Source organism: Liolophura sinensis, chromosome 6 (genome assembly GCF_032854445.1).
Source record: "Liolophura sinensis isolate JHLJ2023 chromosome 6, CUHK_Ljap_v2, whole genome shotgun sequence".
Taxonomy (NCBI): Eukaryota; Metazoa; Mollusca; class Polyplacophora; order Chitonida; family Chitonidae; genus Liolophura; species Liolophura sinensis.
In genome coordinates this window covers 54,657,939-54,675,023 of record NC_088300.1, presented here as the reverse complement: position 1 = coordinate 54,675,023, position 17,085 = coordinate 54,657,939, and the positions used below count along the sequence as shown (strand labels likewise).

Sequence of the window (17,085 nt, the reverse complement as noted above, 5' to 3'; positions counted from 1 at the left end):
CCTAATCTCATAAATACACTTAACACTGAAGCAGAAAAAGTCTTTCAAATGAGAAACTCAATTCATGGAATATGGTAATTTATTAGGTAATCAACTAAGTTAAAACTTTCAGGGCAATGGTAAATGCAAATTGTCGTTTGATGAAATCCTGTTACATATACATACTGGTTATATGTACATAAAAACAGGACAACCGTGACTGGCAAACCACTGATAACTATGGTTCAACCACTCATAACTGGCTAGCATAGTCTGAACGACTCACGTTGCGAAACCCCAAGCATACTGCGCAATCTATGATGTAGGGATCTTAGTTTACAAATAGGAAATCCATTAAAAATACAACATTTCAGTGCTAACTATCTGTAAATGCCATGAATACACACCAAACATTACCTTTCTGCTTGCCATAATAACATTACTGATACAAAGGAATAACAGACAATAAAAGCAGCCTGTAAAGATGAAGCACGCAAATATGTAATTCCATTCCCAGTGGACTGGGGAAGACTCCAGGTTGGTGATGCAATTGTACACAAGACAGACTACATTCAAGTTACAGATGCTATGTATTCTTGATATTGTGTGACTTAAGTATCAACAAATGGTCCTATTTTTCCTTCCCCCATCTTGTCAGGGATAAATCAGTGGATTACATCATGTGGTTAGTTTAATCTTGTAGCTCACACTGAACACTGGACAGTGCGGTTTTAGGCTTCTAGTAAAACTTGGAAATACCTGTACACTGTGCATGTTTACTGATCTGCTATCTTAAAGTAACAAAAAAAGTTTGAATTTATTCATAGTCTTGGAAAATAATTTAGAATGATTACCATCAAATATACGAATGCACTTATACAAAGCCAACAATTAGTCTTCACTTTTCTTCACACCATTCATTCTCTTTTCGAACCTGAAACAAAAGATGGTTCAGATGTATTTCTCAAGCGTCATTAATTCATACATGTATGGTGTACATCTGTATCTGTGTAAAAGATTCGTGGCCTATTTTTTTTGAAACTCTAAATGAAGTCTTGTATGTAACTGAAGAAAAGAAAATGATCAAGGAAACGTTTTCTATAACAAGCTCTATTCCACTAGCACAGTAATCTATCTTCAATTTATATGTAGGATCAAACCGAAAACCATAACCTTAATTTTAAACCATTTTAATCTATTAAGATCAGCTTTCGTGTGGGGGCCATCCAGGAACAGGTTTCTAACAAGAAAATCGACCCAAGTAATGAAGGGGACATAAATGCTGATCAAATGGCTTACCTGTTCCTCCTCCTGTGGTGTAAAGTCGTTTTTGATGTTGAAGGTTTTACGGATTTCCTCAGGAGATTTCCCTTTGATCATGTTTGCAACTGTCTTACAGGTAACATCTAACAACCCTTTGATATCTAAATAATTTGCAGCCTGAAAATATAAAGAATGCAAAATAAATGTAAAATTATACATATTCCGTTGATATTAACATTTCTTTTACATGTTCTCAAGTTCAATTCAGTTTTAATGAAATACCAAGACCTTGCAGAGGATAAAAAATTATGTTAATTATTTAGGTAAATTTTCTGATATGCTTAAACAGAAGTTAGAACGAACGCAAGAAAATGTCTGTCTGGGTTTTCCCTGTAGTCTATGACAACTGCAACATATTTATCACAGAAATAGAATGCCAATAGAACTGTACACATGACCTCTATCCACAGGCCCTAGACTGAAACAATGGCTTGCGAAGTTTACACGTACAAGGTTGGATGCAACAACTATATGTGGGAACAAATAAATACTAATAAACTATTTAAAAGAATGAAAATAAACTGATCTTTGGTACTGTTTTGGGAACCTATTTACAAGCATCCTCAAAACTGAGTCATTAATATGTCTGAATCAACATGGAAGCATTTTCTGAAAGTATATATGTGTAAATCCTACTAGATTTACAGTCTATCATCACTTACAAGAATTAACTCAAACAATGTGCCTTGGTCAACTTTGAGGAACTCTGCATCCCAAGAGCATATGTCATCTGTGCGCTTTTCTTTGTTCTCATCATCCTCTGGTGGTGGTGGGTCATCTTTGTGGTAGGAGCACCACTGGATCACCTTACGTAGAATAGCAGCATTCACATTTGGCAGAGGGACTGGTTCTTCCTCATCCTCCTCCATACCCAGGTCTGAGGGCCAGAACATCAGGTTGTGGATAAAACAGGTTAGTGTGTCTTGTGGATAGAACAGCAGATCAGTATCTCTCGTGCATAGAACATCAGATTAGTGTCCAAATAGAGCACTGAATTAGTGTGAGTGTCAGACACACCTCAATATTCACTTTACCCAAGTGTGAGAATGTAACAGTTTTTTGTATAACCAATAATGATTATTCTGTGAATCTTTGATGCACTTCAATGCCCTGCTTCACAGTGGAGGGACAGAACAACAGATGAATCGCATTCTCACAAAAACTCCTATAGAAGAGACTAAGATAGCTCTTTGAAAGTGGTCAATAAAATATTCATAATCCTTGCTTCAAACTATCCTTAGAATTGCAAGTGGTTTAAAAGTGATACTACATGAACAGTGGCCGCTCATCTACTGACACAGTTTTAAGCAGAACAAGGGGTAATTGGGTGAATTCTTGCTAGATTCAATCCTTTTTACAACTTATCTAAAAACTGTGAAAGTCCATCCCAATCAGGGGAAATCTGTGACATTTTATTTTACATTTTCACAATTTTTTTGCAAAAAGGAAAAAAAGTTTAAATATTCCACAACATCCATTCAAATCAGATCGTTCACGCAACATTTTGAGGCCTGCTACGTGTGGGTCATATGAACAATAACCCAAGTATAATTACAACATTTATGGTAGGAGCAGCTGTGAACAGCTGGAAGATATTCACGGCTCAATATCTTGAAGATCAGATAGGAAAAATTTAAAATTATCATCATACCTAAATGAATTATTCTTCATCTAAATATATTTTTCTGAAAATCTGTCTGACTACCTTACCTTCTAACATTGTTTTAATTGTAACACTCTGCTTGGCAATTTCAACATCCACCTCAAAGACCTCTCCATCTGAACTCTGTAGTTTAATATTTGGCATCTGCAAATCAATCATCAATATCGTATTTACTGAAAAAGACAACGCCAAAGTGTACAACATAAATAGCACCATTAGTAATCCAAGGGAACACATTAATTTTTTTTTTACTTGGTATCCAAGAATATTTGACTTATATGACATGGGTCATGTTAATGGGAAGAGAAAAAAAAAAAACAACAAATAAAGAACCAGACACAACCAAACCATCTGGAACCAGATCTGATGTCACAAATAACTGAGCTAATGAAGCATAACAAATCATTAACTAGAACAGAAGCTGCAGTGAGGTCAATATTTAAAAACATATCTTAACCATGTCTGAGAAGGTGGCCCTGTGATCATACATGGCGGCTCTCTGAAATGCAAATGTGGCTTACATGCATCTGTGTATTTTAACACGAGTAGGTACTGTATATACAAGTCAATATTTAAAATTATCTTTAATTTATTGAATAGTCTAAAGTAATGTTCCCCATGAAATTTAGTTCTCTTGATGATGGCAAAATAAAGTTCCGAAATGTTGAGTCAAAATGAGTTACACAACTTGTGTATTACATTAAACTAATCAGCAGAACAAGGTTTTTAAAGTATCAACTACTGTAATTCTTCAACCTTTTCACATATATTCAAAGTATTTATTTAAGCATATTCTGAAGGCAATGTTCTGTGCAGAAATGTGTATAAAACTGTTTTTAATTTCAGGAAATTAAGTTCCACAAACATGCACTCATTAACCCCCCTCTGGTTCCCTGACATTGAAGTATATTACAAAGCCATTCGCCTTATGATTTGCTCTAAACATATACCCTATTGAATCTTTTCATTTTTGGGACAGCATGGGAAGTTTTGCACCAGAAATATAGCAATACAAAGTGGTGCCTACCCCGTTGTCTGCAGCGCCTAACGTCTGGTAGTCCATGATTGCTCTGAAGTTAGAACTGAAAACACTGTTTTCAGTCATGGATAGTTCAAATGGTCAGAGTGTGCTCCAGTTAAAAACCTGATGTGGTTACCTGCCCTTGCTAAATACACTGAGGCAATACAGCAAAGTATGAGATATGGGTGGATATTTAGGATTATCGACAGCTCTAAGACCCTAAGCATTATATAGAAGTAACTGAACAAGCCAGGGAGGTTAGTAATCGACTGTTTTACGAAACTTTATGAAGTATCTCACAGGGGTGAAACCAAGCAGCCAACCAGGAAATCGGCTGTAAACTTTTAACATTGAGTAATTTCTAGTTCACAATAGAGAGGACGCCCATAGTAAAATTCCTCTATGATAACAGAGCCTTCCGACAAGCAAGTCAGCCGAATGAATGCATGACGTCTAGTGTACTTAACAATGTTTTCAGTCCTATGACAACAAAGCATCATTAGGTGTGTTTATAGAGTGTCTTCTTGTGGCAGGGCGATTCCATGCTGCCTCCACTAAAGTATCATACCAAAGACACCAGAAATGACACCCCACCCAGTCATACTATACCGACACCGGACGAACCAGTCGTGTTTCCTTGCTCTAACCTCTCAGTGCTGAGTGCCAAACAAGGCAGTAAGAAGTACCAATTTTAAAGTCTTTGGTAGGACCTGACGTTTGATCTCAGGTCTCCAGATTTCAAAACACACCCCAAAGCAGTCCAAGTCGGCGGAATGAAAATACGCGCCATGGGCAAAAGTCTTCAGTGGAATTTTAATCTCATTCTGTGAAGTTTAATAGTAGTAGTTCCGTCACGTTACTTTTGTGCCCTACCCATAAGTCACGACATCGACATTTTATGCGTGATAAAATATTTTGTAATTTTATATTTTTACATTTTATTGCTTTTGCCCATTATGAAACACGTCGATTCACATTTGCCTTCAATGATATGCAGGTCAAAACAACCCTCAGGAATGTCTCTTTATATTATCCAATGAAAACACACAGTGCGGGAAAGCGAACAACTCCATCATACATTTCATTTGTTGTGTGTGTGTAAAGTAAGCATTTTCGCTGTGTTTTCAACTACCTTTAGCATGATACCTGTACACAAGAATTAAACTATTGCTGTGTCACTTTTAATTTATTTTTCAATTACTGATTCGAGATCCAACAAAGGTGGAGTTGTCTAACTGGATTGATAACATAAACATACGAAAAAACATACTAACATGGCATGGCATAAAAATATGACATTTTCTGTTGTCGCTTCTAAACCTTATATAGGCCCATGTGGTTCAGTATATAAATGTGTTACTTGTTATCTGACTCCACATACTAAGGAGTATAAGTATAAGATGCGTGTAAAGGAGGACATGCCACGGGAGTCATACTTTGTGATACAAATTAAAGAAAAAAAAAAATTTGTTTTACCACGCAACAATCTATGATACGTGCACATTATGTAGGCATGTTGTTCCAATTCAACTGCTGAGGGACAGAGGAGCAGAACAAATGGATTAAAGTCTTAACGTGTCATTTACATGTATACTGAGTATGGTAATTTTGCTAAAAAATTTAAAAAAGAAAAAGAAATCCACATGCTAAGTATGCATTAAGGGAGCAGAACATGTGGGTTAAAAGCATGATGATGTACGACACATAACATATATATAATTTATATTAACAGACAATATATGGGTTTTACATTTATTCACTTGCTTGCGGTATCCAGCAGTTAACAGAAAGAAGTGGTTTTTACCGTATTGGTCTGAATGTACACTTAAAAGTAAAATCTGAAGCTACATGTTGGGGCTTGGGTGAGCGCAACACCTGGACTAAGGATACCTTTTTTACAAATAAAGAATATACCAGTAAACCAAGAGATAAGAAGTGTGTTATAACATCGCAATGTGTAAAAGAAAAGAAATGGGATCTAAAAACATGATCTGGGATGTACCAGCCATTGCCATATAAAATCTAAATCCACGTGTTGGGATTTGGGTGTGCACAACACATGCATTAAGCACTCTTTGGTTTTTTACACATAAAGTGTATACACCTGGTATATCGCAATGGGTAACAGAAAAATAAAATGCGGTTTAAAAATATGATCTGGGATGTACAAGGCAGTGTTATAAGAAATCTGAATCAAAGTGTTGGGATTTGGATGTGCACATCACGTGGATTAAGAACTCTTAGGTTTTTCACACATAAATTGTATACACTGATTAATCAGACGTGTTATAACCTGGTATATCGCAATGGGTAACAGAAAAATAAAATGTGGTCTAAAAACATGATCTGGGATGTACAAGGCAGTGTTGTAAGAAATCTGAATCAAAGTGTTGGGATTTCGTTGAGCGCAACGTGAGCATTAAGAGAACTCTGACTTTTGACAAATACATGTATGAATGTAAGATGAAAAGAAATCAGGTTTAAAGGCATGATTTGGGATATACAATCTAGTCCTATAAAAAATATAAATCCACGTGTTTGGATGAGACACCAGATACCGTAAAAGGCAAAAACCTTGAGTATGTTTCTGTGGTATACACTGTTTCTGTGGTTTACACTGTTATATGAAATCTGGATTTGAGTGTTTAGGACAAAGCATAGCAGATGATATATGATATATAAAGAGAAATGATAATCATAAATGGTGATATACTATCAATTATGATGTGAAATCCGAATCTTCGATAGAGGTTCTATAGGGTAAAGGACATGGCGATGTCTGACATATAAGATATACATAAGAGATACACAAAACAAAATTTTTACATTTGTTCTTTACTTGATCGGTCTTTAACGCTGTATTCAGTAGGTGATATGGTCATATCTTATGTCTCATTGACACCTGTTATATCTGAATCCGTCCGCTGAGTGTCATGAGCGGGAACAAGAGGAGTAAGGACACACAGATGTGTAAAGTGTGGGGTGTATATTAAGAGATGACACACGGATTTCTCACTTACACTTATTTGGTCCTTAGTAAGAGAAGAAGAATAAGTTTCAAAGTCATAACCCTTGATATGTACGTTTATGAAATCTGAATCCATGTATTTGCTCTGTGTGAACACAACACATGGATTGTGAGCAGAGCAATGTGTGATTATGGTATGAGAAAAAAAGACTCAAGTAAGGTTGGGACATGTTTTTAGATGATGCCATCCTCACAACATGACTGACATTTAACTGAATAAGTCACACGATAGACTTTAGCAGATTCATACTATGGTAGACCCGCTAGACTACTGTGCGTCCGAAGGCTCCCTGCCATAATTCCTACACATTAGTGTGAGTTTCTGTTCGTAAATCTAGTAGCTGCGTTCCTGGAATGGCCTAGAGAGTTGTATACACCATTTCGCAAATGCCGTTGTTGTTTCGTCAAGGATTAAATCTAACCTGTATATATCAACTATTTCCTTTCACCACTGTGTCTCTTATTTTAATGTTTAATCAACCTTTGTGTTAAGAGTATCGATGACTTACCTTTCACGGTACTGAAATATATTTTGATGCTAAAATTGCGTCGTCTCGAAGCAAAACAGTTCTTGTTTACTCTTGTCGAAGTGCCAGAATGGAATGATCGCAAATTGTTGGACTCAATCAGATTGTGTCTTACAAACAAAGCTTGGCAGGGCGCCATTCGACCAATCAAATGCCACAATACAAAGCCCAAATTCACTGCACATGGTGGGAAGTGCCAGCTTAATATAGCGCCACCTACTGGCGAAAATATTTGAGCCTCTGTATAGTCTCGTAGTGAATGATCTTTACATGCGTCATGCGTTACAGACTTTAAAATACAGCAACAACATTCGTTGTTTTAAGGTGATGATGTAAGGTACTTCTGATGGGTTTTATTGATTTGAGCGTGACTTCGTACACAAATTAAAGCCAAAGATTTCAGAGCACCCATGAAGCAGCTGAAAGCCGACCTGAACCCAACTGTCTGTTGTTGTATTCAAAGTAACAGCTGGTAGCAAATGAAGTTCTGTAGGCCTAGTAATTTTCAGAAGAACATGTTTATATTGTTAAGAAGATACTATAACCATGAATCTGCGAGGGTTTAATTTTTTAATAACTCGGTAACAGTATGTACGATATGTACTAATTCGTTTGCGTTTGGAGTGTAAGGGGAGATAACTTGCTCACCACAAAGCACATTTTTATGTGGTTACGGTGTTTGGATGTCGTGAAGCAGAAGAATGAGGTTATAGGTAAGGTAAAAATGTGTTCCCAGAGATTACTAGGACCAGATGTTTGTTAATCATCTGACTGATTGCCATATACCCCCCGATCAAATATAGAATTCAATAAAAGTTTAATGTTCGGGTTATTCTCTCCTGCGGTGAGTTATTTTCAGTTTGTACATGCAATCCGTCGGTGACAATCCGTCTAGGCCTACTTGTCATGTCGTAGTCATTCCTATATATACACACATAAAAAGACATAATATTTTATATTTTATACTATCAGGTTTCATCACATGACATGGATTTAATCAAATTAAACTGAATTTTGTAAGTGGCACAGGATACTGTGATATAACAGGATATTTGTTTTTGAAAGAAAACCCAATTAACACTGCAATTAACATTTATATTTATGGAATCACCATGGAAACAGACCTAAGTGGCCACAAGCATTTTGTTCTGGAGTGCTGTATAATTATACATCAACTTTTAATCTGAAATTCTTGCGAGGCCATGTTAAAGAAACCTGAAATTGCAAGCGAACCGTAGATCCCCTGCTCATATGGGTGAAAAGCAAAACAGCGCAGCTAGAGTTCAGATGACGTCAGTGGAAACAGCAATGTTCTCAGGTTATAGAAATAACTTGCGCCTGATAAGCTAAAATTGACAGCATTGGAGGCTCTTTCAAATTTTTCAGTGTGCATGATTTTCCCAACTTTGAACTGCGATATCTTGGTTAATTTATATGCAATATGACAAAATTGAAAGTGTACCAGTATGCTTTTTGAACTTTATGTGGGATACTGTATCAAAGTACATATGCATTTGGTATCGTGTTGTCTTTTCTTTTAAGGTCTGTACAGATATATACATAAAGGCCTATTAGCAGTACTAGTAAAACCCATAGTACCAAGTGGTACAAGTACCATAATACCAGTATATAACTAATAAACATCATTAGGTCTATAGCTTTTCAGGACAGCTCTCCTGAGTATTCATCATTGCATCATATATAAATGAGACAAGCTTTCTATTCTGTCTATCACATGAGTAGAGTGAAACACTTCAGAACAGATTACTGTACACAAAATTGACTTAGCTTTTGCTGAAATAGTGTTAGAAAAAACATTATGAAGATGAAAAATACAAATATTCACATTGATAGCGCAAGGAGCATGCTTTTAAATTATGATACAATGTGCTCAGAATTATACCAAGGTTTGTAAGTGGGATATATCCATTAATTAGTTTCTTAATAAGCCATCACAGTACTAATATGATTTAAAATATAGGGCAATTAAGATTACATGAAAACACCCGTGTTGCCAGACTAGCCTTGCCTAACCTAGCCTAGCCTAGCCTAGCCTAGCCAATCATGTAACGTTATTCACCGTTATTGTTACGAGTTTGGTCCAAATAAGCTGGCAAAACCAGTGTTTCGTAATCGTAAGAGCCTTTCGATTAGACCCAAGCTTGGTGTGGAGTTCACACATGGGTCCATTTCCAGTCATCATTTGGTTGGCTTTCCCAGTTTAAAGCAAAACGTGCTACCTTGTTGCTGGCACAGAGAAGTTCTCAGCTCCCTTCATAACAGTCTCCTCCATTGTATTATCCTTGTAGGTATCAAGAGACCTGACCTTTGAGCTGTTCAAATGATAGAGTGACCATTGGAATGGAACACAGCGGAATGGATGCTGATGACCCTGGAGCCAATGGGTGTCTGTCCCCTGACCAGGAGAACTGTGAGAACAGTCATGATGACCAAATGTATCTGGCTATCAACAGGTTCATAGGAACGCAGGAACAGAGTTATGAAGAGTTTCTCAGTGGATTCACCTGTCTTACTATAGGTATATAACATAACAAAAAATTTCTGTGACTAAGATATAATAAATCGCTCATTGATTTTTCGCCCATGACCGAGATGCACATTTTGCCTGATTTGGAGAGCTCAGTTGGTCTTAGAATGGTATTTTAAGGTTTGTTTGTAAGGAAGGGTGATATCCTACCAGTAAAGTAAACGCAGTGTTTAATATGCAAATTATTTGGGGTGAAATATTAGGTCGTTCAAGAAAAGTTTCAGCACCAAAGTAATATTTTATAATCTAAAATTAAAAAATCAAAAATACAATACAAAACAGGTAACATTGTGGACAAAGTTCTGTGGGTTATGCCTAAAATATATGCAGTATTGTCAGTGAACTGAGGGAATAATGTCAATCAATGCAACATTTCTAAAAGAGTATTAAAAGGCATTTCATTGTTTCCATAAATACATATCCATTACCTAATTTTTATGAGATCTGAAGATGTAATGAGAAATAAGTATAAAATGTTGACCGTGATATTCTGACATGCAGATGATGTAACAAAGTACAGGAGAAATACCGAGGAACTCACTAACGCTACAGACACGCCCATAAGTGAAGGAAATGGCTATCACAATGAACAGATAGTAGGACAAACGGTGCCTGTGCTTGGAGAGGATATAGAGGAAGAGGTAGTACTTTTTTGTTTGCTTGGTAATGATATGCAAGTACAGTCTACATTGTACATAGTATTTACAGGATTGTTTGGATGCTAGCAGGTTTAATAGTCGTGCTTTGAAAGAAATATGTCATGCTTGGTATCGTAAAGTGTTCTGACCTCTACTTCACTTTTGTTAGTTTCCATGACGTGGCTGAAATATTACTGATGTGACATTTAACCACAATCATTTATTCTTTCAAGATTGTTTGTCTCATGAGTGTATCATGTAACTTTTGATAGTGGTAGGCGTATGTATATTTATACAATGCAAACACAGTAGGGTGCAGGCCAGTAGTGATGTGTGCCACTCAAACCATGAGACATGGAAGATGCAAGTTCAATCCCAGCCTTGGCCAGTGACTATCTGGTTTCTTTGCTCTTATTGTTAGTGAAGGTTTGGTGACAGTAAGTGGTCAACAAAGTACGTATGGTCATTTAAACAGGTAAACATTCATAAAAGATAACTTTACTTTCGCTAATATGTCATGCAAATCTACATCACATGTGGGAAAGCTCTAGTTACCTGGTTTTCTCCACCCAGGGACCTGAATCCACTCTTTCTCATTGTAATAATATTCATTCTTAATATGATTGGATGTGTAGACCCTCTCATGTTCACATCTCCCACTACCCTACTTCTCCTGCTGGTTGAGACAGTTGAGGGGACAGCTTTATTGTTTGTGTTGTTGGTTTGTGTATGTATGAATATATGTACCTTCACTTTTTAAACTTCATCTTGTTATATACATATTAATGTATTTTTTGATTGGACTCTGAAGTACATGTTTCCTGTATATTGTTTTCCATTTGAAGGCCTTGGGGAAGAACAGTTTCATTGTAAATTGACCAAGCTACCTTCGATAAATAAAGATGTATAATATGATGATGCATGTAGACCCACTCATGTTCAGTATGGTAATGCACCTAGACTCGCTCATGCTCAGTATGATAATGCATGTAGACCCACTCATGTTCAGTATGGTAATGCACCTAGACTCGCTCATGCTCAGTATGATAATGCATGTAGACCCACTCATGTTCAGTATGGTAATGCACCTAGACTCGCTCATGCTCAGTATGATAATGCATGTAGACCCACTCATGTTCAGTATGGTAATGCACCTAGACTCGCTCATGCTCAGTATGATAATGCATGTAGACCCACTCATGTTCAGTATGGTAATGCACCTAGACTCACTCATGCTCAGTATGATAATGCATGCAGACCCACTCATGTTCAGTATGGTAATGCACCTAGACTCGCTCATGCTCAGTGTGATAATGCATGTAGACTCACTCATGTTCAGTATGGTAATGCACCTAGACTCACTCATGCTCAGTATGATAATGCATGTAGACTCACTCATGCTGAATATTTTGTGTATTCAGGTGTTGGTTGAAGGCTCAGTTCATGGGACAATGTCTACCGATACCAAAAGGAACCAGATGGTGAAGGTAAGTCATCCTGTCCAGTACCGTGGCTCGCCAACTATTTCCCTTTGTCCATTTACCAAAACATATAAATGATCTTTTGCCAATACTCTTTATATGCACAAGTTACTTCAAAGGAACATCCATCCATAAAACTGATCATCATTGTTTCAGTGAAAAACCCTTATGTCTTTAAACAGCAGTCAAATAAATAAATCAAACGAACAAACATTATGGTTGTACATGTACCCTGTATGACGCCCTTTACACCATAGGCTGTGTGAGTCGGGCAGTGTTATAACTGATAACTGGCTACCTTTGCAAAAGCCGATCAAAGCCATCTTTATGATTTAACATTCCCATGATCTCTTGCTACATGTACTAAGTTGTACTATTTTAGTGATAATTTGTTTTCATTTCATAATTATGTGAGTCTGTAAAATAAGGATTGTCAAAAGAGGGGCAAAAAGCATACCACTTATTTGATGTTACTTCATGCAGGTTTAATATATTGAAACTTTGCTTAGTTCATCCATGCCACATTTTCAGATAAGGACAGAACACATTGCTGTGATTTATTTTCTGAAAGTGTTGGTGAAGATTTAATGGGTTTAGGACTATTTGGTTACCATGTGGATATGATACATTGACTGTGAATTTATTTAATTGTATGTGTCACTTACTGTTTCTCTTTTGACAGTTTGACAACTTTGTGGAGGCTGATGATGAAGAGCTAGACACAGGGTCAAAAGAAGACAGAGTCATGGAGGAGTTGCTGGCGACCTCTGGTTACTCAGCCAGCTTTTTGGGTAAATAGGGGAATTGGAATCATCTGTGTATGTCAGGGCACAACATTAATTTAATATCTAATGAGGTCAAGGTTTTGTTCTCCATGTTCTTTGATAAGGGAAGGATTCACGCTATTAACAGTAAGAGGAACAGAGATGGTATAGAACGTGAAGAAAAAATCGTGTTTTGCAGCTGTTACTGTGGAACGAGGCAACCACAACGAGTAGCCCTTTCGTATATCTGTATATGGATTAACGTAAAGCTGAATTGTTATGTGGAAAGTGTTTTTAAATTTGTTTGTAAGTTATCCTATTGAAAAAATGTCACCGTAAGTGATTTTTTATGAGCCTGATTTCACCCTAAAAATACGACTTTGGGGCAAATGTTTGTGGCAAATAATTGACAAATGCTTTAGAATTTCGAAATCAGGGGGGATAATTCATCTGATTGCTTTTCAGAATGCGGATCAGGGGAGACAACTAATACAAAAGCCGCTGATGGCCTCACAGACGAGCTGTCACCATCATCGAGTGATAATACTAACACTACAACCAACTTTGGGGAAGTTGAGACTGAGGAAGACATTTCACATCTACATGAAATATCAGACAGTCATACAGTCCTAGATATTATATCATCAAATCCATGCAATATGAGTGAGAAGGCATGTCCTGATGAGGTAAAAAGAGACTTGTTTCCTTTCTGTATAGACTTATTTATTTGATTGGTGTTTTATGCTGTACTCAAGAATATTTCACATGTACGACCACTGCAAGCAGTATGGCAGGAGGAGTAAGCGGGCAGATCCTGGGGGAAAACCACGACCATCTGCAGCTTACTGGTAGACCTTCCCACATACGGTTCTGGCATTTTTAATCAGATTACAGATGGTGACTTTTTTTTCTATGTATTAGTAAGCAACAAAATTGTGCTTTATGTAGGAAATCCTCTGTTATGCAAATACATCAGTCTTAATGATGATATACAGTATTTGGCTTTATTAATGTTAGGAAGTTTGTAATCAGTCTCTACTCTAAATTTGTTAAGGCATCGTCTGGCTTTCCTTAACATGATTACCTTATAAATGTGTCATTCTGTCTCCAGCTTAGGCCTAATTGATGATGGTAATGTTTCTGTGGGGACCTGTTTCCTATGATCTGAATGTTAAACATTGATAAATTGAGGTATGATGAAGTGATTAGGCTGACAGCTTCCCTAGTTGGGATGCTGGTAGAATAGTGATTCACTAATTCATTTTGGCCATTGTGAATCCGTGTACAAGAAAAAAAATGATGCTGAAGGTTAAATAAGATGTTTGGATCTGCAGAAACTAGTGAGCTAAAAGTTGAGCCAGAATTAAACTGATACCAACTGGTCTCTGGACTGCATATGAAGAATTAAACATGATAGCATGGTGCAAATGATTTCCAGGTGGCACCTGTGTACTCTTCATCTTGTCCGCCATAATTATAATGAATGTCTGTACAACATCAGTAAAGTAAATAGGTGAAGTCAGTTCTGCTTTAGCATACCTCAAAAACGCCACATTACTCTTAACATCTTAAAGTTGCATTATGTCGAATTGCCCTGATTCAAAGCCTTATTTCTGCTGTGATTTTGACCAGTGAATGTGCAGGCAGGTATTTAAGCCATCATGTTTAGTGTCTTAGGCGTGGTGTTCCAGTGAGGCAGCACTGAAAATATGAGACCTGCTCTTTGAAGGGAAGAATGTTTGGAAATCATTGAAGTAATGATGAAATAACACTCAACCAGAAACAAACAAATAGAGCATTGAAAAAAAAAATATTGGGTGTGAGATTTAGACTGATGTCATAAACCACCTAGCGCTGGTATGAAACATTTTGTTAAGTAGTTGTGAAAAATAGTTAGATGGTGTATTTCTGTTTGTAACATTAACCAGTGATGAATATGATTTCAGGTCTCATCAGAGGACGTGGAGGAGTTCCATTTGGACCCAGATTTTGACTATGATAATGTGAAGTTAACTCCAAAATACTCGGAGGATGATCTAAGAATGATAATGTCTGGTTTGAAAAAGAGTCCTGTCGGCACAGCTCACTGATAGAACAATGTCTATACCTGTCTTTCTTTATCTTCATAATGTAACCATTTCCCATTGACTGAAACACTGATCATGTGGTGTTGAAAACTGAGGGAACCAGGTTGGCTTTTTCATTGGTAGAACCATAGCGAGTGTTGTGCTGCTATCTGATGGAACCATTGGTCAAATTGTTGATTGAGCCATGGTTCAGTCATTGCATATGTCACTGATGGCACCATCATTTATAGCACACTGATCTGCTCTCTGATGGAACTATTGGCCAGAGTGTTGGCACTGCTAACTGATGGAACCATTGGTCAGAGTGTTGGCACTGCTAACTGATGGAACCATTGGTCAGAGTGTTGGCACTGCTCACTCACCAGTGGCACTGATCAGTGATATTGCCAGTGGTGTTGGTAATGGCGCTGATGACTGATCACTGGTGCTATCAGTGTTGGCTGTGCTCTCTAATCCTGTTTAGACCTTAGTCACGAATAAATCAGTTAGTGCTTTTCAGCCTTGCTCACTTATCAAACCATTATTGATGGAACAATTTAAATGCCAGTCTTTGCACTGCTCCCCAGTAGAACCATTGAATTGATGGAAGATTAGTCGTACTATTGTAATTGTTCAACTTTTCGTATGTTTGCAAGGTATTCATTTAAGCATTTTCTGTAAGCATTATTCTGTCTATAATTTTTGTGAAGTCCTGAAATTGGCTGATCGATCCAATGTACACAAAATCAGATTTTAGATGTACATAAATTGCATTGAAAGTTGTTCTTTTACATGGTAATAGGTTGAGGAATTATGCTCGCATGATGACAGTCATTCAATTTCTGGGAAAAAAATGATTTGATAATACAGGCTATTGGTACAATGCTGTTATTACCATTGACCAGTGTGTTTATACTCCATGGTTTTGTGTTATTCGTGGCTTACCTTGGCCACTCACAAACTTTCTTCGTACAGCCTTTTACAACAACTGAATAAATAAATAATTGGTTTTCTGATACCACTATATGTTTTATTGTTGGACAACAGGTCTATATTTAGACAGCAGATTGTACTCTTAGCTCACCTGTTTGAAAGTAGTATCATTCCATTTGTGGTATTTCACCTATTAAAAGCAAGCATTGTTGCATTTTACCGCTGACCATTTTTTTTTTTAGTTTTATGTTTGATTTATTTTAGTGCATCAGTAGTTTCGCCTTGCCATTTATGTGTCAAAGGAAGACAGTTTCAGTTCACAAAAACCTCACTATGAATGACTTTTCTTGTAGCTGTTTGATTGTCTCTGGTAGCTGTTTGATTGTCTCTTGTGGCTGTATGCTGATGTTCATTTCAAGAGATGGTGATATAAGTTGCTTGTAGGCTGGTAAAATTTATGGAAGTGTTGCACTTGTAAAACTTAATTCTATCATTAAGAAATTATGTATGATTGGCACATTAGATTTTGCTCTATACACGAAGCATTTATACATATTCCGTCCAAAATGTATTTACTTTTTTGCCCATACTTTGACATGGCATTTGCCATTGTCAAGGTGACCCAGAATAAAATCATTGTACATTATGACTTTGTTTCTTCATGCTTTCCTTTGAAATTGAGGCCATGCCCTAGGTTAAAAGATTGCTGACAAGAAATTTAATTTCTCTAGGTGCACCTAAGGAATGTCTTACCAGTGCTCATCAGAATTCCTTTATTTGTGATATTCATGCCCAAGGCTAATGGTGGCCTTTGAGGGTAAAAAACAATACCCAGATCAAGAATTCATTAATTACTGCAATGACGTCACTTTGAGTGCTATTGTCTACATTTAACACTGCACTATCTTTGTCCAAGATACAAAAAAAAAAAAAAAGTAACCAGCACATACGCTTTCCACCCTACTGCATGCTTGAATGATGTCAGAGTACGATAAATACATGTTTCTTTGCAGGATGGACTTTTCAACTGCTTCCTTAACCATTAATATTCACGATTAAAGTATGATTAAAATTATAAATATATTAACAGTGTCATTTTGTATTAAAGAACGGA

At 36.9% G+C, this 17,085-nt stretch overlaps 2 protein-coding genes across 4 annotated transcripts; one reads left to right on the top strand and one right to left on the bottom strand.

The window, feature by feature from the left end:
• Nucleotides 1-61: 61 nt before the first annotated feature.
• Nucleotides 62-7,660, bottom strand: LOC135469165 (S-phase kinase-associated protein 1). Its single transcript, XM_064747708.1, has 5 exons — nt 7,524-7,660; nt 3,013-3,109; nt 1,965-2,179; nt 1,279-1,419; nt 62-913 (listed from the first exon to the last, which is right to left on the bottom strand). The coding sequence occupies exons 2-5, from the start codon at nt 3,107-3,109 to the stop codon at nt 878-880; spliced, it is 489 nt and encodes a 162-aa protein (XP_064603778.1). The 5' UTR covers nt 7,524-7,660; the 3' UTR covers nt 62-877.
• Nucleotides 7,661-7,814: 154 nt separating this feature from the next.
• Nucleotides 7,815-16,603, top strand: LOC135468682 (intraflagellar transport-associated protein-like). 3 transcript variants are annotated; one of them, XM_064747065.1, is made up of 7 exons: nt 7,815-7,878; nt 9,851-10,080; nt 10,591-10,730; nt 12,149-12,214; nt 12,891-12,999; nt 13,438-13,658; nt 14,919-16,603. In XM_064747065.1, exons 2-7 carry the CDS (start codon nt 9,903-9,905, stop codon nt 15,060-15,062), a joined length of 858 nt encoding a protein of 285 aa, XP_064603135.1. In that variant the 5' UTR covers nt 7,815-7,878; nt 9,851-9,902; the 3' UTR covers nt 15,063-16,603. The 3 variants fall into 3 exon arrangements, with proteins under 3 accessions (XP_064603135.1, XP_064603136.1, XP_064603134.1); XM_064747066.1 differs by having other exon boundaries at nt 7,854-7,865; XM_064747064.1 differs by lacking the exon at nt 7,815-7,878 and adding an exon at nt 8,177-8,254.
• The last annotated feature ends 482 nt before the right edge of the window (nt 16,604-17,085 follow it).